The sequence below is a fragment of the Sinocyclocheilus grahami genome, unplaced genomic scaffold (assembly GCF_001515645.1).
Source record: "Sinocyclocheilus grahami isolate Dianchi unplaced genomic scaffold, SAMN03320097.WGS_v1.1 scaffold230.1, whole genome shotgun sequence".
NCBI lineage: Eukaryota > Metazoa > Chordata > Actinopteri > Cypriniformes > Cyprinidae > Sinocyclocheilus > Sinocyclocheilus grahami.
Genome location: NW_015505409.1, coordinates 2,211,204 through 2,236,346, shown reverse-complemented (window position 1 = coordinate 2,236,346; position 25,143 = coordinate 2,211,204). Strand labels below are relative to the sequence as shown.

General features: G+C 35.9%; 1 protein-coding gene across 6 annotated transcripts in view; it reads right to left on the bottom strand.

Moving 5' to 3' along the window:
• Window positions 1-70: 70 nt before the first annotated feature.
• The window catches only part of LOC107597287 (ARF GTPase-activating protein GIT2-like), a 29,392-nt gene continuing 4,319 nt past the window's right edge, over window positions 71-25,143 (bottom strand). Inside the window, exons 2-21 of one of the 6 annotated variants that reach the window (XM_016288297.1) lie at window positions 23,199-23,332; window positions 20,556-20,668; window positions 19,857-19,962; window positions 19,259-19,345; window positions 19,035-19,165; window positions 17,629-17,723; window positions 17,307-17,352; window positions 16,777-16,782; window positions 16,602-16,653; window positions 15,871-15,943; window positions 15,671-15,768; window positions 13,622-13,733; window positions 13,397-13,539; window positions 13,151-13,258; window positions 10,284-10,553; window positions 4,471-4,553; window positions 4,102-4,293; window positions 2,765-2,920; window positions 1,775-1,838; window positions 71-686 (exon numbers count right to left, since the gene is read on the bottom strand). In XM_016288297.1, the coding sequence (XP_016143783.1) occupies window positions 474-686; window positions 1,775-1,838; window positions 2,765-2,920; window positions 4,102-4,293; window positions 4,471-4,553; window positions 10,284-10,553; window positions 13,151-13,258; window positions 13,397-13,539; window positions 13,622-13,733; window positions 15,671-15,768; window positions 15,871-15,943; window positions 16,602-16,653; window positions 16,777-16,782; window positions 17,307-17,352; window positions 17,629-17,723; window positions 19,035-19,165; window positions 19,259-19,345; window positions 19,857-19,962; window positions 20,556-20,668; window positions 23,199-23,332 (2,282 nt within the window). In that variant the 3' untranslated portion in view covers window positions 71-473. Of the gene's footprint in view, window positions 687-1,774; window positions 1,839-2,735; window positions 2,921-4,101; window positions 4,294-4,470; window positions 4,554-10,283; window positions 10,554-13,150; window positions 13,301-13,396; window positions 13,540-13,621; window positions 13,734-15,670; window positions 15,769-15,870; window positions 15,944-16,601; window positions 16,654-16,776; window positions 16,783-17,306; window positions 17,353-17,628; window positions 17,724-19,034; window positions 19,166-19,258; window positions 19,346-19,856; window positions 19,963-20,555; window positions 20,669-23,198; window positions 23,333-25,143 lie in introns of all 6 variants that reach the window. The other 5 variants (XM_016288295.1, XM_016288301.1, XM_016288296.1 and 2 more) reach the window with 5 other exon arrangements.

Here is a 25,143-nt window from a genome sequence, read left to right as displayed (position 1 = left end):
ATTATACATTATATATTTAACTGAGATTACTGAAAAAAGCTCGATTTTAACAATTCAAAAACAACACAGACAACAACAAAAAAAGAGAAGAGGTAAAAGCAGTCAAAGTTTTCAGAATAGTGCAAAGAGTCAGGCATTTACTGAATATTTAGTACGTGATTGGCTGCTCTATTGCGGATTCATTTCTGCTCAAATCCTTCTCAATCCACAGCATCTCAACTGCCATCTAGTCAAATACACTTTCACAGGTCCACACATATACACATCCTTACACAACCCTTGAGAGCATTTCAGGCTTTATCTTATGGCTTCAAACCAAACAACACTGACAACAGACACATTCAATTAAAAATAAAAACATGCAAATACACCTTAGATAAAAAAAATAAAATAAAACTCATGTGACATACCTAATAATTACTGATAAAATAATACCAGGGTTGCATTGCAGGTGGAAATGGGTGGAGGCAGGATCAGTTGTTGTTCTCTTTGGTGGTTATGGTAACAAGTTGCTTCGCAGCCTTGGCTATGTCATAAGCGCACTGGATGACCTGCTGGGTGACCAACTGCACATCGGCTGCAGGGCTGCTCTCCAGAGGAGGTGCTTTCTTACACTCACTCTGCAGCCGGTTTGCGCTGGACGTTAACGATCGCAAAGAGCTCCTCACCGTCTCAGAGCGTGGTCTCTGGGAAAGGAGAAAATACAGAAACAAATATATACAAAATACTTGAAAGACTATTTTATAGTTCAGCATAATTATCCTTGGGTAACTACTACACGAAGGTATTTGGACACATAAATGTATAAAAAAAATTGAGTGATAAAATATATATAAAATTATAATTTTTTTTAAAAATCAGCTTATTTAAATAAAAATATATATATAAATAATTTACAAATAATATTTTATCAAAAGTATGATTGTTATAGTGGTTCATAACTTGGCTTACTAGTCCATATGGCTCCATGAAAGTATTTGGACATTAATTCTGTCATTAATTACTCACCCTCATGTCGTTCCAAACCCGTAAGACCTTCGTTCATCTTTGGAACATAAATTAAGATATTTTTTGATGAAATCCGAGAGCTTACTGACCCTCCATAGACAGCAAGGTAACTACCACATTCAAGGCCCAGAAAGGTAGTAAGGACATCACTAAAATAGCCTTTAAAATTCACGAGAGTATCACGGCGTACGTGTGTGCATTCCTCTCTTGGCAAACAATCCGTAGCGCATCCGGGTTCTACGTCAGAACGCCGGATCCTGCGTCAGCAGCACCACACGCATGCATCGTGGGACTCGTGAATGTGAGTCGAAGTCTAACACAGAAGAGAAGAAATTGACGATTATTTAAAAGTCGTTTATTTTTGTTTTCTTGGTGCACAAAAAGTATTCTCGTAGCTTCATAACATTACGGTTGAACCCCTGGTGTCACATGGACTATTTTAAAGATATCCTTACTACCTTTTTGGGTCTTGAACGTGGTAGTTGTGTTGCTGTCTATGCAGGGTCAGAAAGCTCTCGGATTTCATCAAAAATATCTTAACTTGTGTTCCGAAGATGAACGAAGGTCTTACGGGTTTGGAACGACATGAGGGTGAGTAATTAATGATGGAATTGGGTGAACTATTCCTTTAAGCTAGACTTAAACGTACAAAAATATTTTAGTGAAACAAAATTAAAATAAATATTATTTAAATTAAATAATTAAGTAATTATTATTATTCAGATTTTTTAATTGCATTTATGAAGTGTGGAGAGAAAGTGCACACCTTGGGGAACAGGGCAGCCATTTCATTCACAGCCACATGTATTCTTTCTGCGCAGGGTATAAAGCTATTGAAGGAGAACATGATAGATACTGTATTAAAAAGACATCAGAGTTTGAAGAGTGAAGATAAACAGAGCAATCAGAAGGTAAAGCTTTAAAGGCCTGTTCACACCAATTTTTTTTTTTCACTAAATTTTTGAGCCGATTAATGATAAAACCACTGACGGCCAATCAGAAATGCTTTAAGAAGCTTGAGCAGATAAAAAAAAACTACAGCACACACTAATATAGATTCTAATATAGTTATCGCTATAGTTATTGTTCTTGGTGTGAATGGACCTTAAAGCTGGACATTTACACTATCATGGAAAAAAATACAATTTGTCCATAATATTGTACTGTATACAGATAAAAAAAAAATACCTTTTGTCGAATAGTAGTGATTTTTATTCCACTCAGACATATCACAGTTCACCGAAAAATTACAGATAGATTAAGAAAATGTGTGGAATATAACATTTATTTACAAGTGTTGCAGTAAATGCGGTAAGTGTTATAATTTCTGTGCAAAAATCCACACACACACAAAAAAAAAACATGCAGATCTGTTTGAAACGTTAGTTGTGCAGCAGACATGATGCATCCTCAGTGCTAATACATTTTTAAGAGGGTAAAACATCTTGTAAAATAATTTCAGCAAATTGAGAAATACCTTTAAAATAACTATTTTGCAATGAAATACAAACCAGCGCAAAACAGAAAGGCCAAAAGTTAGATGGATGTCAGTACAAAGCCTTTTCCTAAAAGAGAAACCAAGTGCACCAACGTGAGTTCCTGCAAATAAAGGTGAGGCTTAGAAGACTATGCAAACTGACACGAGACTTCAATCATGCCTATTCCATTCATGTTCAGATTAGTGGGTTATGAGGTTATGAAGAGAGAGGTAGAGATAGACACTGTGCCTGTGAGGCAGGGACAGAGGCCGGAGTACCAGGAGGCAGGGTTGTTGGGGTTGGCTGGGTGGGGAGCTCTTAGGCCGAGGGACTGCATGGGAGACGGGGGCTTGTCTGCCCAAGGCACCAGTGTGCTGAAACAACCCAGACTGTGTCTAAGTCTGCGGACACTCTCCCTCTGCTCACATGGTGCACTGGTGGGGAAACAGACAGATCGGGACCCAAACAGAGCATGGCCCCCGACAGGACAGACCCCAAATGATGAACACGGACAATTGAGAACAGACAGAAAATGGAGAAGCTATGAATGGAGGAACTGATTCAACGGTTGCGAAATAAGTGATTTGCATAAACAGGCACTTTCCATGAATAGGGTACAAAAAGCCTCACTTGTATCCGCAGATATATATACCATTCAAACGTTTGGGGTCAGTAAGACTTTTTAAAAATAATTTAAAACTTTATTTAGCAAGGACAATGAATTTATAGTGAACGCATGTTGAATGTTAAATTTACATTTAGTCATTTAGCAGACGCTTTTATCCAAAGCGACTTACAAATGAGGACGAAAGAAGCAATCAAACCAACAAAAGAGCAACAATACATAAGTCCCAGTTAACACAGCAAGTAAAAAAAAAAAAGAAAAAAAGAAAACATGTAGATATAATAGAAAACGAATAGAGAACGCTAGTGTTAGAGGGTCAATTTTTTTAATTAATAAAAAGAAAAGTCAAAAGAATAGAGAGTGCTAGTATAAGAGGGTCTTTTTTTTTAATAAATAAAAATAAATCAAATAGATAGAATATAAAAAAGAATAGAGAATGGTAGTGTTAGATTGTCATTTTTAATAAATTGAAAACAAGAATAAAAACAAAATATTTACACACACATATATATATATATATATATATATATATATATACATACATGTATGTATTGGTATTATGTTAGATTTAATTTGAAATATAAAAAAATTCTCACACCTAAAAACATTGATTTCTAAAAACATTGATTGGTCTCTAATGATTTAAAGGCATAGTCCACCAAAAAAAATGTTAATTCTCTCATCACCTTCATGTCATTCCAAACCCTGTATGACTATTTCTTTTACAGAACATAAAAAATGTTGGTGACCAAACAGTTTCGCTTCATTGTAACTTTTGTCCCATTGACTTACAACTGTTTGGTGGACTATCCCTTCATTTGTAACCTACTCATGAAATGTGCCAACAATTAACATGTGAAATTGTTAAATACATTTTAAAAAAGTTCACAAAAGGAAGAAGGGAATTCAATGACATCAGATTTTTTTGCTGCCATATATGATGATGGAAGAAATAGGAGATGGGTGATGCTGACATTGACGTCCTCTCACCTCTCATGCTTGTTCTCCTGCGCAGCCCTCAGCAGTTCCTGGATGTTCTTGGTGATCTGCTCAGTTTTACGGATGACGTCGTCAGTGCTGGGCAGACTGGGGTCAGGCTCACTCTCGTGATCATCCAGCTCAGGTATAGAGCCGCTCTCTCCCATCCAGCCGCTGCTGCGCAGACGACATCTTCGGCCAAAGCTGCCAGGAGGGAGGACGTAATAATGAGCATCATTAGTGCGTTTCCTCACTTTACTTGGCTAAAAGTAGATGACTGGCAGCTCTTATCTTCAGAGGGGAAAAAAGGCTGGTTTTGTTTGCCAGCAGGATTTGAGACACGAGTTATTTCAGGTCATAAAAAGGAAACTGGACACATACCCAGAGTCATCCAGATCAGATTCGTTAACCGTGTTGTCATAGTCACCATCAGACACACTGCTCTGCTTGTCAAATTTGGAGGCCTGAAGAGACAGGAAAGGATACAGTAAAAGAACAGGTGGCACGCAATGAAATCGGCGATGATCAATATGTCTGGTAGTTCATATGAAATTAAACTAATTACATTCAAAAGTCTGCATTATTGGAATGGTCAGTCAAGTATAACAAGCTCTTAGCATTAGATATTTCAGGCAATATACTTTGAAAAGCACAAGGTGTGAAAACCTGAGATGAGCAAACAAATAAGTTTGTCAAGTCTTAAATTTGTGCTCAAGTTTTGTACATGCACTTCTAGCCTATCTCTAACATATTTAACAGAGCGCTAAAGATGCCAATAACAATTTGAGCCTCATTCTTTACACTTTATTATTTTTCTCCATTTGCCTCTGTTTGAAAAGATCAATATGGCTGGACACTGTTATACATTATGCTTTGGATATCTAACATAGAACTAACAATGCCACGGTCACAGTTTGACTACCAGTAAACACACACACACACGTACAAAAAAAAAAGTATATACACACCACTGTTCTAGAGTTTAGGGATTGTACGATTTTTCTTCTTAAGAAATTAATACCGCAAGGACGTATTCAATTGATCAAAAGTCACATTAAAGACTTTCACATTGTTACAAAAACGATATATTTCAAATAAATGCTGTTCATTTGAACTTTCGATTCATCAAAATCATAAAATTAAACTATCAGTTTCCATAAAAATAATAAGCAGCATAAATATTTTCAGAACTGTTTCTTGGGCATCAAATCAGCATACACTGTTAAAAAAAACAACAACAAAAAAACGGCAGCTGTGGTTGCCAGAATTTTACCGTTAAAAAATAAGGTAGCAACGTTTTAGGTTTTAACTTACATTTACAGTTAAATACTGTAATTTCCTTCACTGATATAATGTTAATATACCAACCTATTGAAGTACTGAAATCTGTTTTGCACCTTTGTAATACACTGAGAAAAATCTATAATTTTGACCCGATACAATGTATTTTTGGCTATTGCTACAAATATACCCCAGCGACTTAAGACTGGTTTTGTGCTTCAGGGTCACGTATTAGAAGGATTTCTGAAGGATCATGTGACACTGAGGACTGGAGTAATGATGCTGAAAATTCAGTTTTGCCATCACAGGAATAGATTACATTTGAAATATTTTTAAACAGAAATCGGCAAAACATCGTAATAGCTGCTTTTAAAATCTTACCAAGCCCAAACTTTTAAAACAGTGTGTACCGTTCCTTGAATGTACTTTTAAGTCCAGTGGATAGGTCATCTTTGTTTTGAAGCTATGACCAGTGGATGCAAAAACTCAAGTAAATTAGCTGTTAAACAACTTGTGTGTCCTTGTGTAAACTCAGGGTTACAACTGAATGTAGGTCATGGCTCTGATCAGTGTTTTCCTTCACAGTGCAGTAAAGCATTTACAGTAAAGATATTTGACAGTCTCACTGAAGCATGATTCACTGTGCTCAAGGATAATAAGGTAATGGGGTCAGATGCCAGCAGCGCTCTGAGCTGGAATATTAACGGAGCATTGTATCAATTTGTTATCAGGGCAGCACCGGTCATGATGCTTGGAGAACCGCCATATAATGTGGAATAATCAAATGATTGTTCCACTGAACACACTCTTATGCATCTGCTCTAAACACATCTCCTTGTAGAGATGTAAAAATGCACCAATGCTTTGTGATGTAATGATCTAACAAAAAAAAACAAAAAAATCTGTACAATTTAATAATCGATTATATTAATGCCCAGTGTATTGAACTGTAGATTATATTCTTATGAACATTCTCAGCTCTAAAAAATTCAGATTCTCAAATGTCTTCAAGTGAGGATATACACTACCGTTCAAAAGTTTGGGGTCAATATGATTTGACCTGTTTAGCAGGGATGCATTAAATTGATCAAAAGTGATTGTACAGACATTTCTAATGTTAGAAGATTTCGATTTCAAATGAATGCTGATCTTTTGAAATTCCGATTAATCAAAGAATCCTGAAAAAACAAATGCATCAGTGTCCACAAAAATATTGATCTTAAATGCTTCCAACAATAATAATAATAATAATGACATTATTATTATTATTATTATATTTCTTGAGCAGCAAATCAGCATATTAGAATTATTTCTGAAGGATCACGTGACACTGATGATGCTGAAAATCCAGCTTAGCATCACAGAAAAAAAATAACATTAAAATAGAAAATACTTATTTTGTATTGTAATATTTACATTTACATTTAGTCATTTAGCAGACGCTTTTATCCAAAGCGACTGACAAATGAGGACAATAAAAGCAGTCAAAACTAACAAAAGAGCAACAATATATATTAATATATATCCACAATATATAATATTGTGATATTTAATATATATATTATTATTATTATTATTATTATATTTCTTGAGCAGCAAATCAGCATATTAGAATTATTTCTGAAGGATCATGTGACACTGATGATGCTGAAAATCCAGCTTAGCATCACAGAAAAAAAATAACATTAAAATAGAAAATACTTATTTTGTATTGTAATATTTACATTTACATTTAGTCATTTAGCAGACGCTTTTATCCAAAGCGACTGACAAATGAGGACAATAAAAGCAGTCAAAACTAACAAAAGAGCAACAATATATATTAATATATATCCACAATATATAATATTGTGATATTTAATATATATATTAACAATATCCACCAGTTGTGCTCCACGCATCTCCATGCATGAACGGCCCCTCACCAACCATAAATATCCAGCTGTAATATTTCACAATATTACAGCATTTGTGATCAAATAAATAGCCTTAGTGAGCATAAGAGACTTTAAAAAAATAAAATAAAATAAAAACAAAGACCAATCCCAAACTTTTGAACGGTAGATGAATGGTATAGTGTATTCAAAAACAGTTTAAAAAAAGAAATAAACTGACTGATTAATTGACTTAAACTGTCAGATCGATGCATTAAAAAAAAAATTCATACTAAATATTTACAGATAAAACGTGGCTCTTTTTGTGAAAAGTGCTAAACACCCATAAACAGGACCCAAAATGCAAACAAAGACCAATCCCAAACTTTTGAACGGTAGATGAATGGTATAGTGTATTCAAAAACAGTTTAAAAAAAGAAATAAACTGACTGATTAATTGACTTAAACTGTCAGATCGATGCATTAAAAAAAAAAATTTCATACTAAATATTTACAGATAAAACGTGGCTCTTTTTGTGAAAAGTGCTAAACACCCATAAACAGGACCCAAAATGCCCAAACACACTCAGTGACAACAGAAACACCAATTTAAAAATAACTGCAATTTGTATGCACGCGTGCGCGCACACACACACATATAAACAAGCTTATCCAGCTCATTTACATATTAATTTCACAATTGCATTTACGAGACATCCTGAACAGATGTGTGAGCAGCAGCAGTAGACAAGCCCTGAGCAGTGGACCCTGGGAATGAAGACACAAGCCATGAAATGCATGTGCTATCTATGAGGATGATGGTGATGATGAAAACAGAAATATGCATTAGTTGAAAACAGTAGCCCCCGGAGGGTTGGTGGAGGGGCCGTTCATGCATGGAGAAGCGTGGAGCACAACAGGTATAAGAGGAAAAGGGATGGATGGGAGTTGAGGAGGAGTTTGTGAAGGAGGGTGGAGAGGAGGTGAAGGGTTCCGGCTGCTTCCGTCTGGTCCCGTGAGGAACGTACTTAACCCTTTGTGTACTCTCATCCCGCTAACAGGACGGAGAGGATGAGGAGGGGAGGGAAGAGGAGGTGGCCACATACACACCCTTTCCCATCTAAAAAGGGGTGCAAATAAAACTTAAGAATGAAAGAGGAAAAAAAAATATATATATATTTTTAATACTTGGCCATAATGGAGAGCCTGGGCTGGAGAACAAGGTGATAGAGTAATTTTGACTTCTGTAAGATGGCGAAGAGGAGGTGGCCACATACACACCCTTTCCCATCTAAAAAGGGGTGCAAATAAAACTTAAGAATGAAAGAGGAAAAAAAAAAAGCACAATATTTTTAATACTTGGCCATAATGGAGAGCCTGGGCTGGAGTAATTTTGACTTCTGTAAGATGGCATGATGTTATCAACAGTAACAATCTAACAAAATAGTCAGTCAGTCAATAGTAATAATTTGGTAACACTTTACAATAAGGTTCAATTCTTTACCATTAATGTACAAACTTAAACTTACAATGAGCTAAGTTAATATTAATTCATACACAAGTTTAAATGTTTGGGGTTGGCAAGAGTTTTTAATGTTTTTGAAAGAGATGTCTTATGTTCACCAAGGCTGCATTTATTTGATCAAAAATGCAGTAAAATGGTAATATTGTGAAATATTACTACAATTGAAAATAACGGTTTTCTCCTAGAATACAAATGTGTAATGCATTTTATTCCTGTGATGGCAAAGCTGAATTTTCAGCAGCCACAAGATCCTTCAGAAATGATTCTTATATGCTGATTTTCTGCTCAAGAAACATATATTATTATTATCATATGTTCAACTATATGTTGAAATCAGTTGTTATGCCTAATATTTTTGTGGAAACCACGATACATTTGTTTTCAATATTCAATGATGACCAGAAAGTTAAAAAGAACAGCATTTATTCGAAAGGGAATTTTTTTTGTAATATTAAAAATAAATGTATTGTCTAATTTGATGAATTTAATGCACTCTTTATCAATATTATTAATAATTATTCATATTAATAATCACTATTAAGCATTCATTTCTTTTTTTTTTAAATCATAATAATATTACTGACCCCAAACTTCTGACTGGTAGTGTATACCAATACATTATAAACTAATATTAGCTATGAATTATGAACAATCATGAAGCAATAGTTTTATAGAACCCAGCACAAATCCAATGTTAAATAATAATGACTGATGAATAAAGTTTGAATAGCTGCAACATTTACATGCATTGGAAAATAATCAGTATCATTCAAATTCAGTAAAAGTGATGCAAAGCCATAGGGTTAAAACATTTTTAATATCAACACTCAAAAGGTCAGTAAAAAAAAGGAAATGAAATAGGAACTTACACTGTAAAAAGACAATTGAAATAAAATACTGGGCATTTTACATCAAGACGATACTGAATTTTGTGAGCTAGAGTAACCGTGACATGTACAAAAGATATTTTTATGGTTTAAAACAAACAAAACATTTTTTTTTTTAAAGTAACTTTTTCCACTGTGAAAATGTTGTATCCCAAAATAAATGTTTAATACTTAAAATAGGTTTTAAATGATGTACACTGACTTGAAGCATATTCAATTACTCACTTTTCTCAGTAAACCCTGGTACAACATTATCGGTCATACTGTCATAAAATTGCTTAGTGCACCTTTTCCTTAGAGCTTGAAATGAAAAATCTAAATTCTACGTACAAACCAAGTTACATAAAGCAATGAAAATGAGATTGTGTGACTTATGCATTGAGTTGGTCATAAAGACATATTTTGTAACTCCCAACTGACACGTGAAACAGAAAATATGGTGAAATAGCTGCTATGCGAGTTAACAGGATGCAAAGTGAAGTAATACGTGGAGTAGTCCAAAACGTGTATTTTGGAAACTCTCATAAAGCGCAGAGAATTGGAAATGTACCATCCGCATGCTGCAACATTTGAAAAGCAAGCTGAAGAAAAAGAAGGAGAGAAGGCGAGAGGCAGGTTTTTACTTACATAGGTTGGGAAGGGTTGCAGGGTGGGGAAGGTCTCCTCAGGATAAGGGGTCTCTCCCTTGGGGAGAAAGGGCTTCAGACCAGAGCCGGTTTCATACATAGACATGGGGCGGCTCGCCCGTGCAGACAGGTGGCGTTTCAGGGCAGAGGAGGAGGAAGAGGAGGAGGGGCTGGAGGGATTGGGGTGGTCAGGGCTGCCGGGGGCCTGATAGGGCTGTTGAGTGGACACCTGCCGCCTGAGAGAGCTGTTCTCGCTTTGCAGAGACTGCAGCTGAAGAGAAACACGAGTAAGCCAGAGAAACGCAGAGAAAAGCAGAAACTGTAGCAAAGCAGAGCTTGCAGGAAAAACTGTCAGTCGAGAAATAAATGATGTTCAGTTCAAACACTGCAGGACCGCTGCAGGCCCACAGAATTTTTATATTAGCCACGAAAAAAAAAAAGATTCAATCAGTCTTTGCCTTTTCCATTTTATAAATAAAATTCACTAATAATTGCGTAGATTACACTAGAACTTTTCATGAAAAATGTTCTCTTAATTCACTCAGTTCAAACACTGCAGGACCGCTGCAGGCCCACAGAATTTTTATATTAGCCACGAAAAAAAAAAGATTCAATCAGTCTTTGCCTTTTCCATTTTATAAATAAAATTCACTAATAATTGCGTAGATTACACTAGAACTTTTCATGAAAAATGTTCTCTTAATTCATATCAGAGTTGCTATTCAGAGAAACCTCACAGCTCCATTGTATTTGAAAAATATTTATATATTCATTTTAATCTTAACACGAATGTAAGGCCACCCAGAGTATGTGCCATTTTGTGTATGTGTGGTTTCAGTTTTTTTGTGTGACTCATGATTAGTTCATGAAAATATTTCTATTCAGATTTTATGCACAAATGTATGTATGCACATTCTTAGTGAATGAGATCCAATATTACAAAAAAATTAGCCACATCATATTTTCTACTATTTAGTTTGATGGAATAGCTTTCAAATCTGGACTATGAGAAATCAATATAATTAATACTAGTGCTGTCAAACGATTAATCGCAATTAATCGCATCCAAAATAAAAGGTTTTGTTTACATAGTATGTGTCTGTACTGTGTATATTTATTATGTATATATAAATACACACACATGCATGTATTTAAGACAAATATGTTATATATATATATATATAAATTTTATGAATATAATTATATACATGTAAATATTTTCAAAATATTTGCTGTGTGTGTGTGTGTATATATTTATATATACATAATAAATATACACAGTACACATACATATATTATGTAAACAAAAACTTTTATTTTGGATTAATCGCGATTAATCGTTTGACAGCACTAATTAATGCTAATTAGCATAATATCAAATGATTTCTGCTGTATGAAACTGCAGGCGTAATTAAAATCCATTTACAAATTTAAATAAATGTTCAATTTAAATAACAAAAAAAAAAAGTATATTTTTATATATATTAAAACCAAATGAAAATGTTCTACGAAACAAGACATTTATTTAGATCTTATAAAAATAATTAACTATTGTAATTAAGAAAGATTATGATGACAAATTATTCTAATCTTATGGGGAACTTTGAGAAAACCATTATATGGAGTTGCTCAATAAATCCAAACTTCTCAACAGCAAAAAGTCTAGTTTAGCATGCAGGCACAGGCAGATGCAATGTCTAGACATGCTCACAGAACAAGCGCAAGTTAGGCATGCCTAAGAATCTACAGGGATCGAGAAACAGAGATTCACTCTGCAGCTTAGAGAGAAGCCAAAGAGCTCGAGCAGACACGTTGGCTAGGATCAGAAAGGAAATGCAGAGCATAACAAAAGAGCCTAAAGACGTCACTCATGATAATATGATTCTGGCCATCTCTATTTTTACCCAGTCAGATGTGCATCGAATGCAAAGCCACACAGTTTTATCCCACAAATGTCACAATGGACTAAATTTTCAAATCACAATCATTTCAAATGGGGAATACATGTAATCCAAAACCACTTTCAACTCACAAAACATTTTAAGCAAGAAGCCAAACAACACAACGAAACTAGTAACATGTTATTTTATGAGAGGACTGAACAGTCAAAATCATCCATAACCAAATCTCTGAAGTACACTAATCACCACTTTCGACTAGAATTAAATGAGAAATGTAACAGAAAGGCCAAAATTGTAACTTGTTTAAATGCAGGGCCATTTAGGGACTGCCCTCATTTTAAAATATTACTAAACAGTTACAGTTGATTTATGCAAGTCTATATTAAACACTTCAGTGAATGGGAGCAAATTCTCTCCAACTGAATTATAATTTATCATCTTGGATTTGTCAATGTGCAAGAGTACTGATATTGTCACACCGAAATGACAGTAAAGGCTCAAAATTCAATTCATAATCATTTGTATTGTATTCTGATTTGCATTCTGGAAACCCATGTATTATGCACATACATATAGATCACAGCCAATTAAAATGAGTCATGCTGATGCCAGAGCCAACTTCTAAATAAGGTTTGTGGTTAGGGAGGTTAGCATGCCAACTAATCATCTGCATTCGAATGCCAAACCGTCAGTATGTTTCGGTTTCACGTCTCTAAAACTGTACGTCTTTTCCAATGGTTTAGAGGGCCAAGGTCATGCTGGTTATCTGAACACTTACAGTGGTTATTTCAGTATTATTTTGACATCAGCATTCCAGAGAATTTTAAGAATCATAATCCTTGTCAATTTTGCCCCCTCGTGTGCGAGAAGAGGTGCAGGTGTAGGGGTTAGACAGTCTTGCTCGGTTTAGGAGCAGAAATGCTGCTTTGACCAGGGCCTTCAGCGCTCACGGCTGAATCTCTGGTACCTTTTTCTGCATCAATCTCAGCTCCTCACTCAGATTACTGTTGGTCTTCATCAGTTCCTGAATTTTGGCTTCCGAGGCTGAAAGCGCATTTTTCACCTCCAGGAACTCCTGCACAGAAATCGGTCCATCGGACAGATCAGAGTCCAGACTCTGAGGAGAAAAGAAGTGGAGAGCCGACATGTGCGTATCGACGCTGTGATGGCAAGAATGGCACATGACAAAGTTCCTCGTGCTTTACAGGTCTACCTTAGCTCGGTCTGCTTTGCTCACTCGTAAATCAGTGTCCGTGTCCTCATCGGACGCCACACTGTCATAGTCTGGCTGGTCCATTTCCTGGCTTTCACTTCCATGACGACTACCCACGCTTTTGAAGAATACGTCAACATTGTCTATGAAGTCGTAGACACAACAATCATGAAACATCAACAAGGACTTCGAAAGAAATCAAAGACTAATGAATGCAGGCTGTACCTTTAGGACTTGAGACTGAACTCCCCTGCTGGCGTCGCTTTGCATCACTTAGAATATCAATCACAAGTGTGGCAAATTCATGAGCGTTAAACCTTGCCAGCTTTTGTCTTCCCTGTAAAATAAATTTGGTGATGATTTTATTGTATATTAAATATCTGAACAACGTTCTTTACTTCACTTGGTAACCAGTGAATGGGTGCCATCAAACATTACAGTAAACCAGTCCAGTTTAATCTAAACATTCTTGATATTTACACATATGAAGCAATAAAAACATACTGCAAGTTTCAGAACTCAAAACTAACTCAAAACTAACTTTCCAGTTTAACATATAAATTATTCTTTTCAACCATTCTGAAATGTCCAGATCTTAAAGGGGTCATATGATGCGATATCAAGTTTTCCTTTCTCTTTGGAGTGTTACAAGCTGATTGTGCATAGATAAGATCCTTAAAGTTGCAAAGACTAAAGTCTCAAAACCAAAGAGATATTCTTTATAAAAGTTAAGACTGGTCCACGCCCTCCTTAAACCCCTCGTTTAAACACGCCCCCACATGTCTACCTCACTATGTGGGAAGATTTGCATAACGCCGCCCAAATGTTTACGCAAAGAAAGGTGGCGTAACTTTTATTCTTGCTGTAGTACTGTTGTTGCTGCCGCCGCCATTTCGTGAAGAAGCTGTGTGTTTCGTTGTGAAAGCGAAACTACTTTGTTTGATCTTCCAAAAGAGGACACGACTAGAAATCAGTGGTTAAGCTGTATATACAACACTGTTCCAGAACAGTTCAAACCAAATATTCAGATGTTTGCGGCGCATTTTACGGAGGACTGTTTCCTGATCCTGGGAGAGTAGACTACAATGCCGGCTGTTCTGACTCACAGACTGTAAGTACGTTTTCATATTTAAAGGATTTGCCACTGATGAATCAAACACGAGTTTTGAGCAGTGTAGAGTAGCGCTTGTTGTTTGTCATTTCTCCGATCACAAATGCAGACATGGTCTTATGTTTACGCGGCGTGATGCAACGCAACATGTAAAAAGACAGTATACATAATTATACTCAGTAATGGGACACGGCATCACAGTATGGTAAGGGGCATAACATTTCTGCCACATGCTTGAGGTATTCGACCAATCACAATGCACTGGATAGCTGACCAATCAGAGCACACCTCGCCTTTCAGACCGATGAGCTTTGTAAAAATCAACACATTTCAGAAAGGCAGAGCATAGAGTAGAAACAATAATGTACAGTATGTGGAAAATAATGTGTTTTATGAACCTTAAACTGCATAAACATTTCATTACAACAAATACAAAATATTGTTCTTTTTTAGAAATGTCATATGACCCCTTTAAACTCTTTGTAAAATAAGAAACGCAATGACCCCTTTAATGATAGCAAGCAAAAACGCAACTTTTCACTTCACAAGTCATTAATTGATGGACTGGAGTGGATTACTTGTGGATTATTGTGATGTTTTTATCAGCTGTTTGGACTCTCATTCTGACGGCACCCATTCACTGCAGAGGATTCAATGGTGAACAAGTAATGCAAAGCAAAATTTCTCCAAATCTCGGACATTTTCAGCAATTGTTCATTTTTGGGAGAACTATTTCTTGAATATGCCTTAAAATAGCAAAGGGCAAAGATGCCCACCTGCATGTAGTAACTACTAAAGTACATTTATAGTAATGTTCTTTAATTTTATTGTTGAAAGTACACAGTTTATTACAAAATCACAACTTTCCTAGTTAGATGTCAGCGTGTTAAAAACACAACTTCTCAAAAAAAACATTATATGCACATCTATAATTTAGTTTGGTTCCAAGCTACAGTGCATAACAGTTTTGATGCCATTTCCTTTTTTATTAATTTTGTGACATCTGTTTCCACGTTCGTCTGGCACATTTCTGCTTGTTGCACTTCTAGCTGCAAACACTGCATAAAAGGTGTTATAAACTGTCACTTGTCAAAGTGCAATATCTTTATTTCCTGTTAAAAAGACTTTAGTGAAAGCATAGCAACTTTCTGTTCAGAACTTGCCTGGTTTCGTGTTGATGAGTACTCTGGGTTTACAGGAAGGAAAGGCACAACTGTTGTCTCCGTTACCAAGGTGCTGTGGTTCTGAGTGGCCAGCCAAACTGCACCAGATACAAAGAAAGTGCTCATCAAAGTTTGCACTCGTATAACGTACATTTCCTGAGTCAGTTTCCATTGTGTTTATCAAATGCAGATAATCTCACCTGCATCTGTCTCTCTTCGATCCACTTCATCATACACATCCATCGCCAGTTCCTCAAACAAATGATCACTGAGCTGCAATGATATTGGCAGAGTTGCATCAGTCATCTGTGCCCTCAATGGTTGTAAAACCGTATAAAGGCATGTCTGGAGCAAATAAGATGCAGTCTTTTATATAAATGACTGGCAGATAACGGTTTTGTGGCTGTTGCGACACTTAAAGGCCATCTGCTTCAGAGACGCCCGACAGTTTCCTCTGTGCTTAGCAGTGTTAGCTTTCCAAGTAACAAGCTACAGTAGTTAAAGCCAAGTTTGTTTGTTTTGTTTTTTCAAAGTATACCTACACTAGAATCTACTAGCAAAATATAGCTATTTAAAGTAATAATCTTCAGATGCATTTAACAAATGGCATTGTTTATCTCTGCAATCACAGTGGCATTTATCTGGTACTAAATAAGGATATGGTTTAGAATTTTGGTAGCAGATTGTAATATATTGTTTTCAATTAGGGTGACAACATTTCAACAGATAAACCTGAAACACAGTCATTGCTATGTGACCACATTTTAGAAAAGACAATTTAATTCAAAATTCCGCTTAACATATCAATTTAACACAATAAAGCAGGAGTTTATTATTTTGCTACAAAAAAAAGATGTAAAAAAAATAATTTGGAGGGCCTGATGTGTTGTTTAAAGTAAAGCAAAATAAAATACATTTAAAGAGGACTCACAGACTGCAGTTTTCTTTTTGCAGCTTTTGCAAACTCCGTTAACTCCAGACTGCTATAAAAGGGAATAAAATGGAGAATAATATTAGTTTTCTTTGACTACTAAATAGCATTATTATAAAAGACTGTGAACGTGAAATTTAATTTTCAATTGCCATTCTCCATGTAAAATACTTACACATTTCTTTTTCACCAAAGACAGCAAAAAAAGAAATAGCAAGATATTAATGTTCAATTATGTGAATCTTAAAAACCAGTTTGGATCAATATCTCCATCTGGGAAGTATTCTGGGATGCGATCAGTATTATTCAATATAGTGGTCGGCCGATATTGTTTTCTGACAGCCGATGCCGATATCTTAGAGAGCAGGGTGGCCGATATAAAGCCGTTATCCATCACAATAAATAAAGTAAATAAATTATTATAATGTTTGCCTTTCTATTACTAATAATATAAAGCAATCGATATAATTCTTTATTGTATACCTTTATCCTTTGTTTAATAGTTCTATCTGACAATTTGACAGACTTTTATCTGTAATTATTTTTAATGCCGATATTTGAAAAATGCCAAATATTAGCCTTGGCACTAATTCAATAAGAAAAACAAGACTAAGCACAGCCCAAAATACTCCTCTAGAAGAAACTTCTATAAAAATGGCACCAGTTCAGACAGGAAAACATCAGAATGCATTAGATTGTTACTACCTATCCGCCATCTGCGGTATAATGAAATGCTGTCCATTCTTGTGGTCTGAAAATCAGAATGTATTGACATTATTGACAAACTGGCATGGTTTAACATTTTCAATTGACAATCCACTGATTAAGATGCACACTAAAGCAATAAAGCCCATTAAGCTGACTCCAACATCACTGCGCTATTTTATTGAGCCATCTGGCGCGCTGAAGGCCATAACCCACTAAAGTAAGAGTGTGCTATAAACTGGCTTGATCAGCGTCTACAGCTGGATATCAAAACATCAGTTCTCATCATGATAGCACACCATCGCTCTGCGCTCGGACTCACCAGGCTTCCGCCCACAGAGATAGAAGGCCAGCCTGTCTGTGAGCTCATACTGTACTTCCACCAGTCTGTCTGCCAGGTCCTGATGGCCAGCTTGCCTGATTACAAACAACACAATGATGTTATGACACATGGGTTTTTATTTTTAGGGTACTGTGTCAAATGCTGCCCTCAGTGCTCGCGGTCCTTCTCACAGCCTTAACGAAATATGTACCATTAATAGGGCGCACAGCAGGCCTTCTGAATCATAAAATGTGACCCTGGAGCACAAAACCAGTCATAAGTAGCACGGGTATATTTGTAGCAATAGGCAACAATACACTGTATGGGTCAAAATTATCAATTTTTCTTTTATGCAAAAAATCATTATGATATCAAGTAAAGATCATGTTCCAAGAAGATATTTTGTAAATTTTCTATTGTAAATATATCAAAACTTCATTTTTGATTAGCAATATGCATTGCTAAGAACTTCATTTGGACAACTTTAAAGGTGATTTTCTCAATATTTAGATTTTTTTTGCACCCTCAGATTCCAGATTTTCAAATATTGTCCTATCCTAACAAACCATACATCAATGGAAAGCTTATTTATTTATCTCAATTTCAAAAAATATAACCTTATGACTGGTTTTGTGCTCCAGGGTCACAAATCACAAACAGGACACCATATAGATCTGTGGAACAGTGTTGTTGTTGTTAACTAAAATTAAACTATTAAAATGGTAATTTTTTGGTAATTGAAATAATGCTGAAACAAAGTAAAATATATGTATATGCTGAAATTTTATATAGAATTATAAATATTTCCTTGGCAAGTTTCAGTTGAAGTACTAAAAATAAACTAACAAAATTAGCAAAACTATACATTTTAAATAAAGCTGAAAATATAAAAATAAAAGATAATTTCACATACTGATCAATTTTATTCTAGTATATAAATAATACTAAAATAACACTGCCATGGACTTAAAGCGATAGTTCACCTGAAAATGACAATTCTGTCATCATTTACTTACCCTCATTTCTTTGCAAACCTGTATGATTTTTTTTATGTTAAAAATTAAGAATGTTGATAACCAAACAGTTTCGGTTCCTATTGTATTTTTTTGTCCATACAGTGGAAGTCAACTGTTTGGTTACCAACACTCTTCAAAATATCTTCTTTGTGTTCCACAGAAGAAAGAAAGCCATACAGGTTTGGAACGACATGAAGGTGCGCAAGTAATGACAGAATTTGTATTTTTGGGTGGACTATCCCTTTAATCTGGATATTGGTGAAGGCTATGTGACAAATCTATGACAAGTATTCTTTTTAATCACCACATTGACAATATAGGAAGTAATCAATAAATGCAGATTTCAATGCCGAGAGGCTTTTGACCATTAATGCATTAGCTATTGATTACCTTGCATAGTGGATGGGCGTTTTGCCGTTGGAGTCAGGAGCACCAGGGTCTGCCCCATAAACACAGAGAAGCTCAGCCTGGCACACTTGGCCTGCTTTAGCTGCGATGTGCAGCGGAGTGTTCCCTTTCTCCTGTTCAAAGGAGTGCAGAACCATTACAAATGAGGAAAGCATTTTTAATGTAACTGAATATAATAACATTAAGGTGAGATCAGAGGTTTTTACCGGGTGGAAGTAGTTGGCTTGAGCCCCAAGCGACAGTAACCGCAAACAAGTCTCAAGATTGCCGGTTCTAACACTGGAGTGAAGTTGCTAAAGAATCAAATACAATGTACGTCAATAGAGACATTTCAACAAGTCTGATAGAAGACAGCTGCATCAGATGAGTATTAGATGTGCTAGAGGAACAATAACGCATGTCAAGTCTGAAAAAATGTACCATAATGAATGCATCAAGTATTTGAAAGAACTGAATAACAGAAATATCATCCATAAATGTGGGGCATGTTCATAGTCGTGGCCTAAGCAATAGAGAGTCTGACTTGTAACCCAAATGTCGTGGGTTCGAATCTCATGTCCGGCAGGAATTGTAGGTGGGGGAGTGAATAACCACTGCGAGGTGAGAAACCACGACTGAACAAGGCACCGAACCCCCAACTACTCCCCGGGCGCTGCAGCATTGGCTGCCCACTGCACCAGGTGTGTGTGTGTGTGTGCACTTGGATGGGTTAAATGCACAGTACAAATTCCGAGTATGGGACACCATTCTTGGCCACACATCACTTCACTTTCACACTATAAAAACAGGTAGCTCTTTCCTTACCTTGCTTAGATCAGCGGCTGCTGTAGTGTCGTCATCTCGACAGGGTAAACGATGGACGAAAGCCAGCATTTGATACTTTGATTTTACAAACTCTGTTTTGTTAGGGCTTTTTGGGTGAGAGAAATAATGGAGTTATTAGAGCCAGTTAACAGTTGGGGGAGTTGGCGTATTTCAGACACTTTTTGTATACATGACCGTTCAAAAGTTTGGGGTTGTTAGTTTTTAATGGTTGTGAAAAGACTCTCTTATGCTCACCATTAATTCAATTAAAAATACAGTGAAAACCGTAACATTATGAAATATTACATTTATTCATGTAAAGGAAACGCTGAATTTTCAGCATCATTACTCCAGGCTTCAGTGTCACATGATCCTTCAGAAATCATTCTATTATGCTGATTTTCTGCTCAAGAAACAGTTCTTATTATTAACAACGTTTAAAACATTTGTGCTTCTTAATATTTTTGTGCAATTTTTTTCCAGGTTAATTTTAAGATTATTAAAGAGCAGCATTTATTTGAAACAGAAATCGTTTGTAACATTAAAAATGACTTCACTGGTCACTTTTGATCAATTTGATGCATCATTTCTGAATAAAAGTAATGATTTATTTCAAAAATATGTATTTTGCTGACCCAAAGTTTTGAATGGAAGTGCATACCAAATAAACGCCTTCCTATGATGTTTTTTATTACTCACTGGACTTTATTCTGAGGATTGGGTTTGCGTTTCCCGCTCGTGATGGATGACGGGTCCAGCAGAGTGTGCTCCCATATTGCATTAGCACCATTGTTGTATAATGTCTGAACCATCTGTGAATGAGAAAGAAATTGAGGGCATACATCATAAGACAAAAATTCATTATGACAACATTATTCTTTAAATATGCTTTGTGAGTCACACTCGCTGTTGGAAGGCCCTCCAGTGAGGTCGCACACCAATACACCATTTTCTTATAACCATTCAAAAGACTCCATTGATGGATTAAAAAACCCAGATCTGTAAATAAGAATGTGGAAAAATGTACTAAACAAGGACACATGAAGATGAGACATTACTGGATTAAGTCATTTAATAAGTCACAGAACAGAAACTTAAGAGAGACAATGCTGCTGGCTATTCAAGTACACAATACTGTGACTGTTCTTCATGTTCCAATTAAAATAAGAGGCAGACAAAATAATGGCTATTAAATAGCTTTCTATGGATGTTTTTACTCATTTTGAATTAATCAAATCAATTTGCATACATATTAATAAAAAAAAGAAATGGTAAATTTCAAGAGAATGTAAAAGCTTAATAAAATTGAATTCTGTTAATATCATAGCATTAAATGGATTGTTCACCCAAAAATGAAAATGATGTCATCATTTACTCCCTCTCATGTTGTTTCAATTCAAACCCATGAGACTTTGATTAATCTTCGGAACACAAATTGAGATATTTTTAATAACACCTAAAAGAGGTTTATTTCCATCTATTTAAAGGGGTCATATGATGCGATTTCAAGTTTTCCTTTCTCTTTGGAGTGTTACAAGCTCTTGGTGCATAAAGAAGATCTGTAAAGTTGCAAAGACTAAAGTCTCAAATCCAAAGAGATATTCTTTATAAAAGTTAAGAGTCAGCCACACCTACCTAAAACGCCTCGTTCTAACACGCCCCCACATGTCTACATCACTGTGTGGGAAGATTTGCATAACGCCGCCCAAACGTTCACGCAAAGAAAGGCGGCGTAACTTTTATTCTCGCTGTAGTATTGTTGCCGCCGCTGCCATGTCGTGAAGACGCGGTGTGCTTCGTTGTGAAAGCGAAAATTTATGGAGGACTGTTTCCTGATCCTGGGAGAGTAGACTACAATGCCGGCTGTTCTGACTCACAGACTGCAAGTATGTTTTCATATTTATAGGATTTGCCACTGATGACTCAAACGTGAGTTTAGAGTAGCGCTTGTTGTTTGTCATTTCTCCGATCACAAATGCAGACATGGTTTTATGTTTACGCCGGCGCGATGCAACACGTAAAAAGACAGTATAAGTCATTATAATCCGTAATTATGTCCCCACTGGATGCAACAAATGCCTCGTTTATAATGGGTTTTAATGTTTTTGAATCGTCACTCCGACCGGACAGGGCATCACAGTATGGTAAGGGGTGTAACATTTCCATCACACGTTTGAGGTATTCGGCCAATCACAGTATTTCAGTTACACTGTTAATTTTTTGCTCTATGGTATTTCCTCTTTAATTTAATAGCACATTAGAGCTGCTCCATTGCAGCGGTTCAGCACTGTAATCACAAGCTGCTTTCCTGTAATAATGTAAGGAACCACTCGTTATCCTGTAATAACCTTCTTTTCTGAAACTTAAGTTGTGTTTTTTTACACTGATAGATATACAATAGATAAGTGTTTTTTATCATCTGAAATGTGCTGCGACTTAAATTCCAAAGCGACTCATATAATGCAATTAACGTCAACAAGCAAAACACGCAACGCGCGTATACATCTGTATTGGTGCAGAATGAGAGACGCGTATAGCCTAGCGCATTTCACACAGGCTGCTAGTTTCACTTTCACTTTAAATAAGTTGTTTATGCCTGACCTTTAAGTTGTTTATAGTGAATGTCCCTATAATTTTAGTTTGTTTTATATTTACGATTTAGTTTTAATCCAAATGCAATCATGCAACTTATATGCGTCAAGTAGCATATCTTTAGTAACTTGCGCATTGTTTTACTTACTTGTTTTTGACATATTCGACCAAACTACAAACTTTCCAGTGATGTCAACGAGAAAGGGATATTCACTCGACGAGCTCGTGCATCTGTGCAACCGCGCGCTCAATCCACTCGTGCTTTGCTTTTTACTTCATCCTTAATATCTAATATCTCCATTCTGCTCTCTGTTGTTGGTGTTTCTTAGTCTGGATACGGTGTACCGACGAAACATGTTACCTATAAGATTGTGCTACCAAAAATATATTTGCATTGTTTTAAGGGTAAGTTTAGGGTAAGGGTAGATATGGACGGGTAGGTTTAGGGTAGGGGTAGGTATGGACATTTAAAAAAGCCTCAAACCACATGAATAAGATGCTGGTAGCACAATCTGATAGGTAGCATTTTTCACTTCTTTTTAATGGGAGGTAGCACAATCTGAGCGGTTAGCACAAATCGTCAGAACAACGGCACTGTTCACATGCTGTGTGGTATTGGCGTTTGGTATCGGGGCATTTTAACGAGTACGAGTACGAGTACAAGAGCGCAGTAACCCCTAATCTCGGATGAAGCAGGGTGACATAATAAAAGGTTCCTATGGTGTATACTTGAATGAGAGTTCAGCTCACCTGTAGCTGGGTGGGCGGCCAGGCTGTGTTTGACAAATGCCGCACTTGTGAGTTGTGGCGACCCAGACTGCGGTGGACACCGCAGCACTCATCACATATCAGAACTCCTCTGTTCACAGACGCCCAGTGAGGATCTAAGGGATCCCAAGAAAATCAACAGATTAACAGGAAGTAAACAACAGCGTGTAGATCACTGATCGATACACAATAACACTAATGGAGCTTTTTGGCTGGTGCATGTGAATGAAAACAGAAACACAATACTTTTAAAAGGCTGATGCAAGGAAGATGCTTGTTACAAGAATGCACCGAAGAAAATGAACTAAAATGCACTTGTCTAATGCTAAACCTAATTCAAACACTGCACAATCAAATCAACATGAAATGGGATAGATTTATACTTCTGGAATTCAAACAGCTGAGCCATTTTCAAAAAACATCTAAAAGACACATCTTTTTCGCCAGCACCTGACCAACTAATACTAGCACTTACCTATTCTATTCCATTCTATTATTTAATTTAAAATAAATAAAAACATTTTTAAAAACTTAGCTACGTGTATTGTGCTAGACTAACAGAGACTTGTCATGGCACTTGTATACTGTTGTTCTCTCGTTGGTCTGATTGCTTCTATTGTTCTCATTTGTAAGTCGCTTTGGATAAAAGCACCTGCTAAATGATTAAATGTAAATGGAATTGCTTATATTTTGAACTTACATTTTTAATAAAGTTAACATGCACAAATGAATCATCACAAATGTGAAACTAGAAAGCATGTTTTTGATATTATAGTTAACTAAAACCATTTAAAAAAAACATTGTTACCTGAAATAAAATAAACCATCAATGAAATGAAATAAGATATAAAATTTTTTAAAACTGAAATGAAATATTAAAAACGTATTTTACGTCAGCTAGTTGCCAAGGAAACACGTCTGTTATGTTTTATTTACTTTAACATGATATACACTGAAATGAAAAAAAAAATTAAAGCTAATAAATAAATAAATAAGCTTTCCATTGATGTATGGTTTGTTAGGATAGGACAATATCTGGCCGAGATACAACCAATCTGGAATCTGAGGGTGCAAAAAATCTAAATATTGAGAAAATTGCCTTTAAAGTTGTCCAAATGAAGTTCTTAGCAATGCATATTACTAATCAAAAATTAAGTTTTAATATATTTACAGTAGGAAATGTACAAAATATCTTCATGGAACATGATCTTTACTTAATATCCTAATGATTTTTGGCATAAAAGAAAAATCAATCATTTTGACACATACAATGCATTTTTGGTTATTGCTACAAATATACCCCAGCGACTTAACACTGCTTTTGTGCTGCAGGGTCACATATGACGAAAACAAAATGCGGTGCCGAGTTCTTCCTTATAAGGTCACAGAAGCAAGGGTTGAATGTCATCCTTTTATGTACGGCTGTACACACACTAACTTCCTCTTACATATACATGCCTCAAACCACAACAAATGCTAAGCAGCTGAGCTTTACTTCCAGGGTACGAGCAGGTGACTGGGAACCACTGCACAGCTTTACTTGCTGGAGATTATTCGAGAGGGTCATCTACTGCAGTGTAATTCTGAGTAAAACTGGTTTAACATCAGATTTTACATTAAGTTGCAACCCAATACAGTAACAAAAAAAGATCTAATCTAATCAGTATTGAATTTTTTTTTATGAAATTACCATGAACTGCGTATCTTCAACAAATTCAGCATAAAATAAAATGGATTGGCTGAATGGCTGTAAAGGATTTTTATAGTATTTGTAAATGCATAAACAACAGCAGAAGAGTGATTTACCAGCCTAACACATGTAACAAACACGGGGCTAAATATTGCAGCGGTATTATCACTTACATTTTTTCATCACTTTGCTATACTAAGCACATTATATGGTTAGTTGCAAGCTGCAACCCATTTT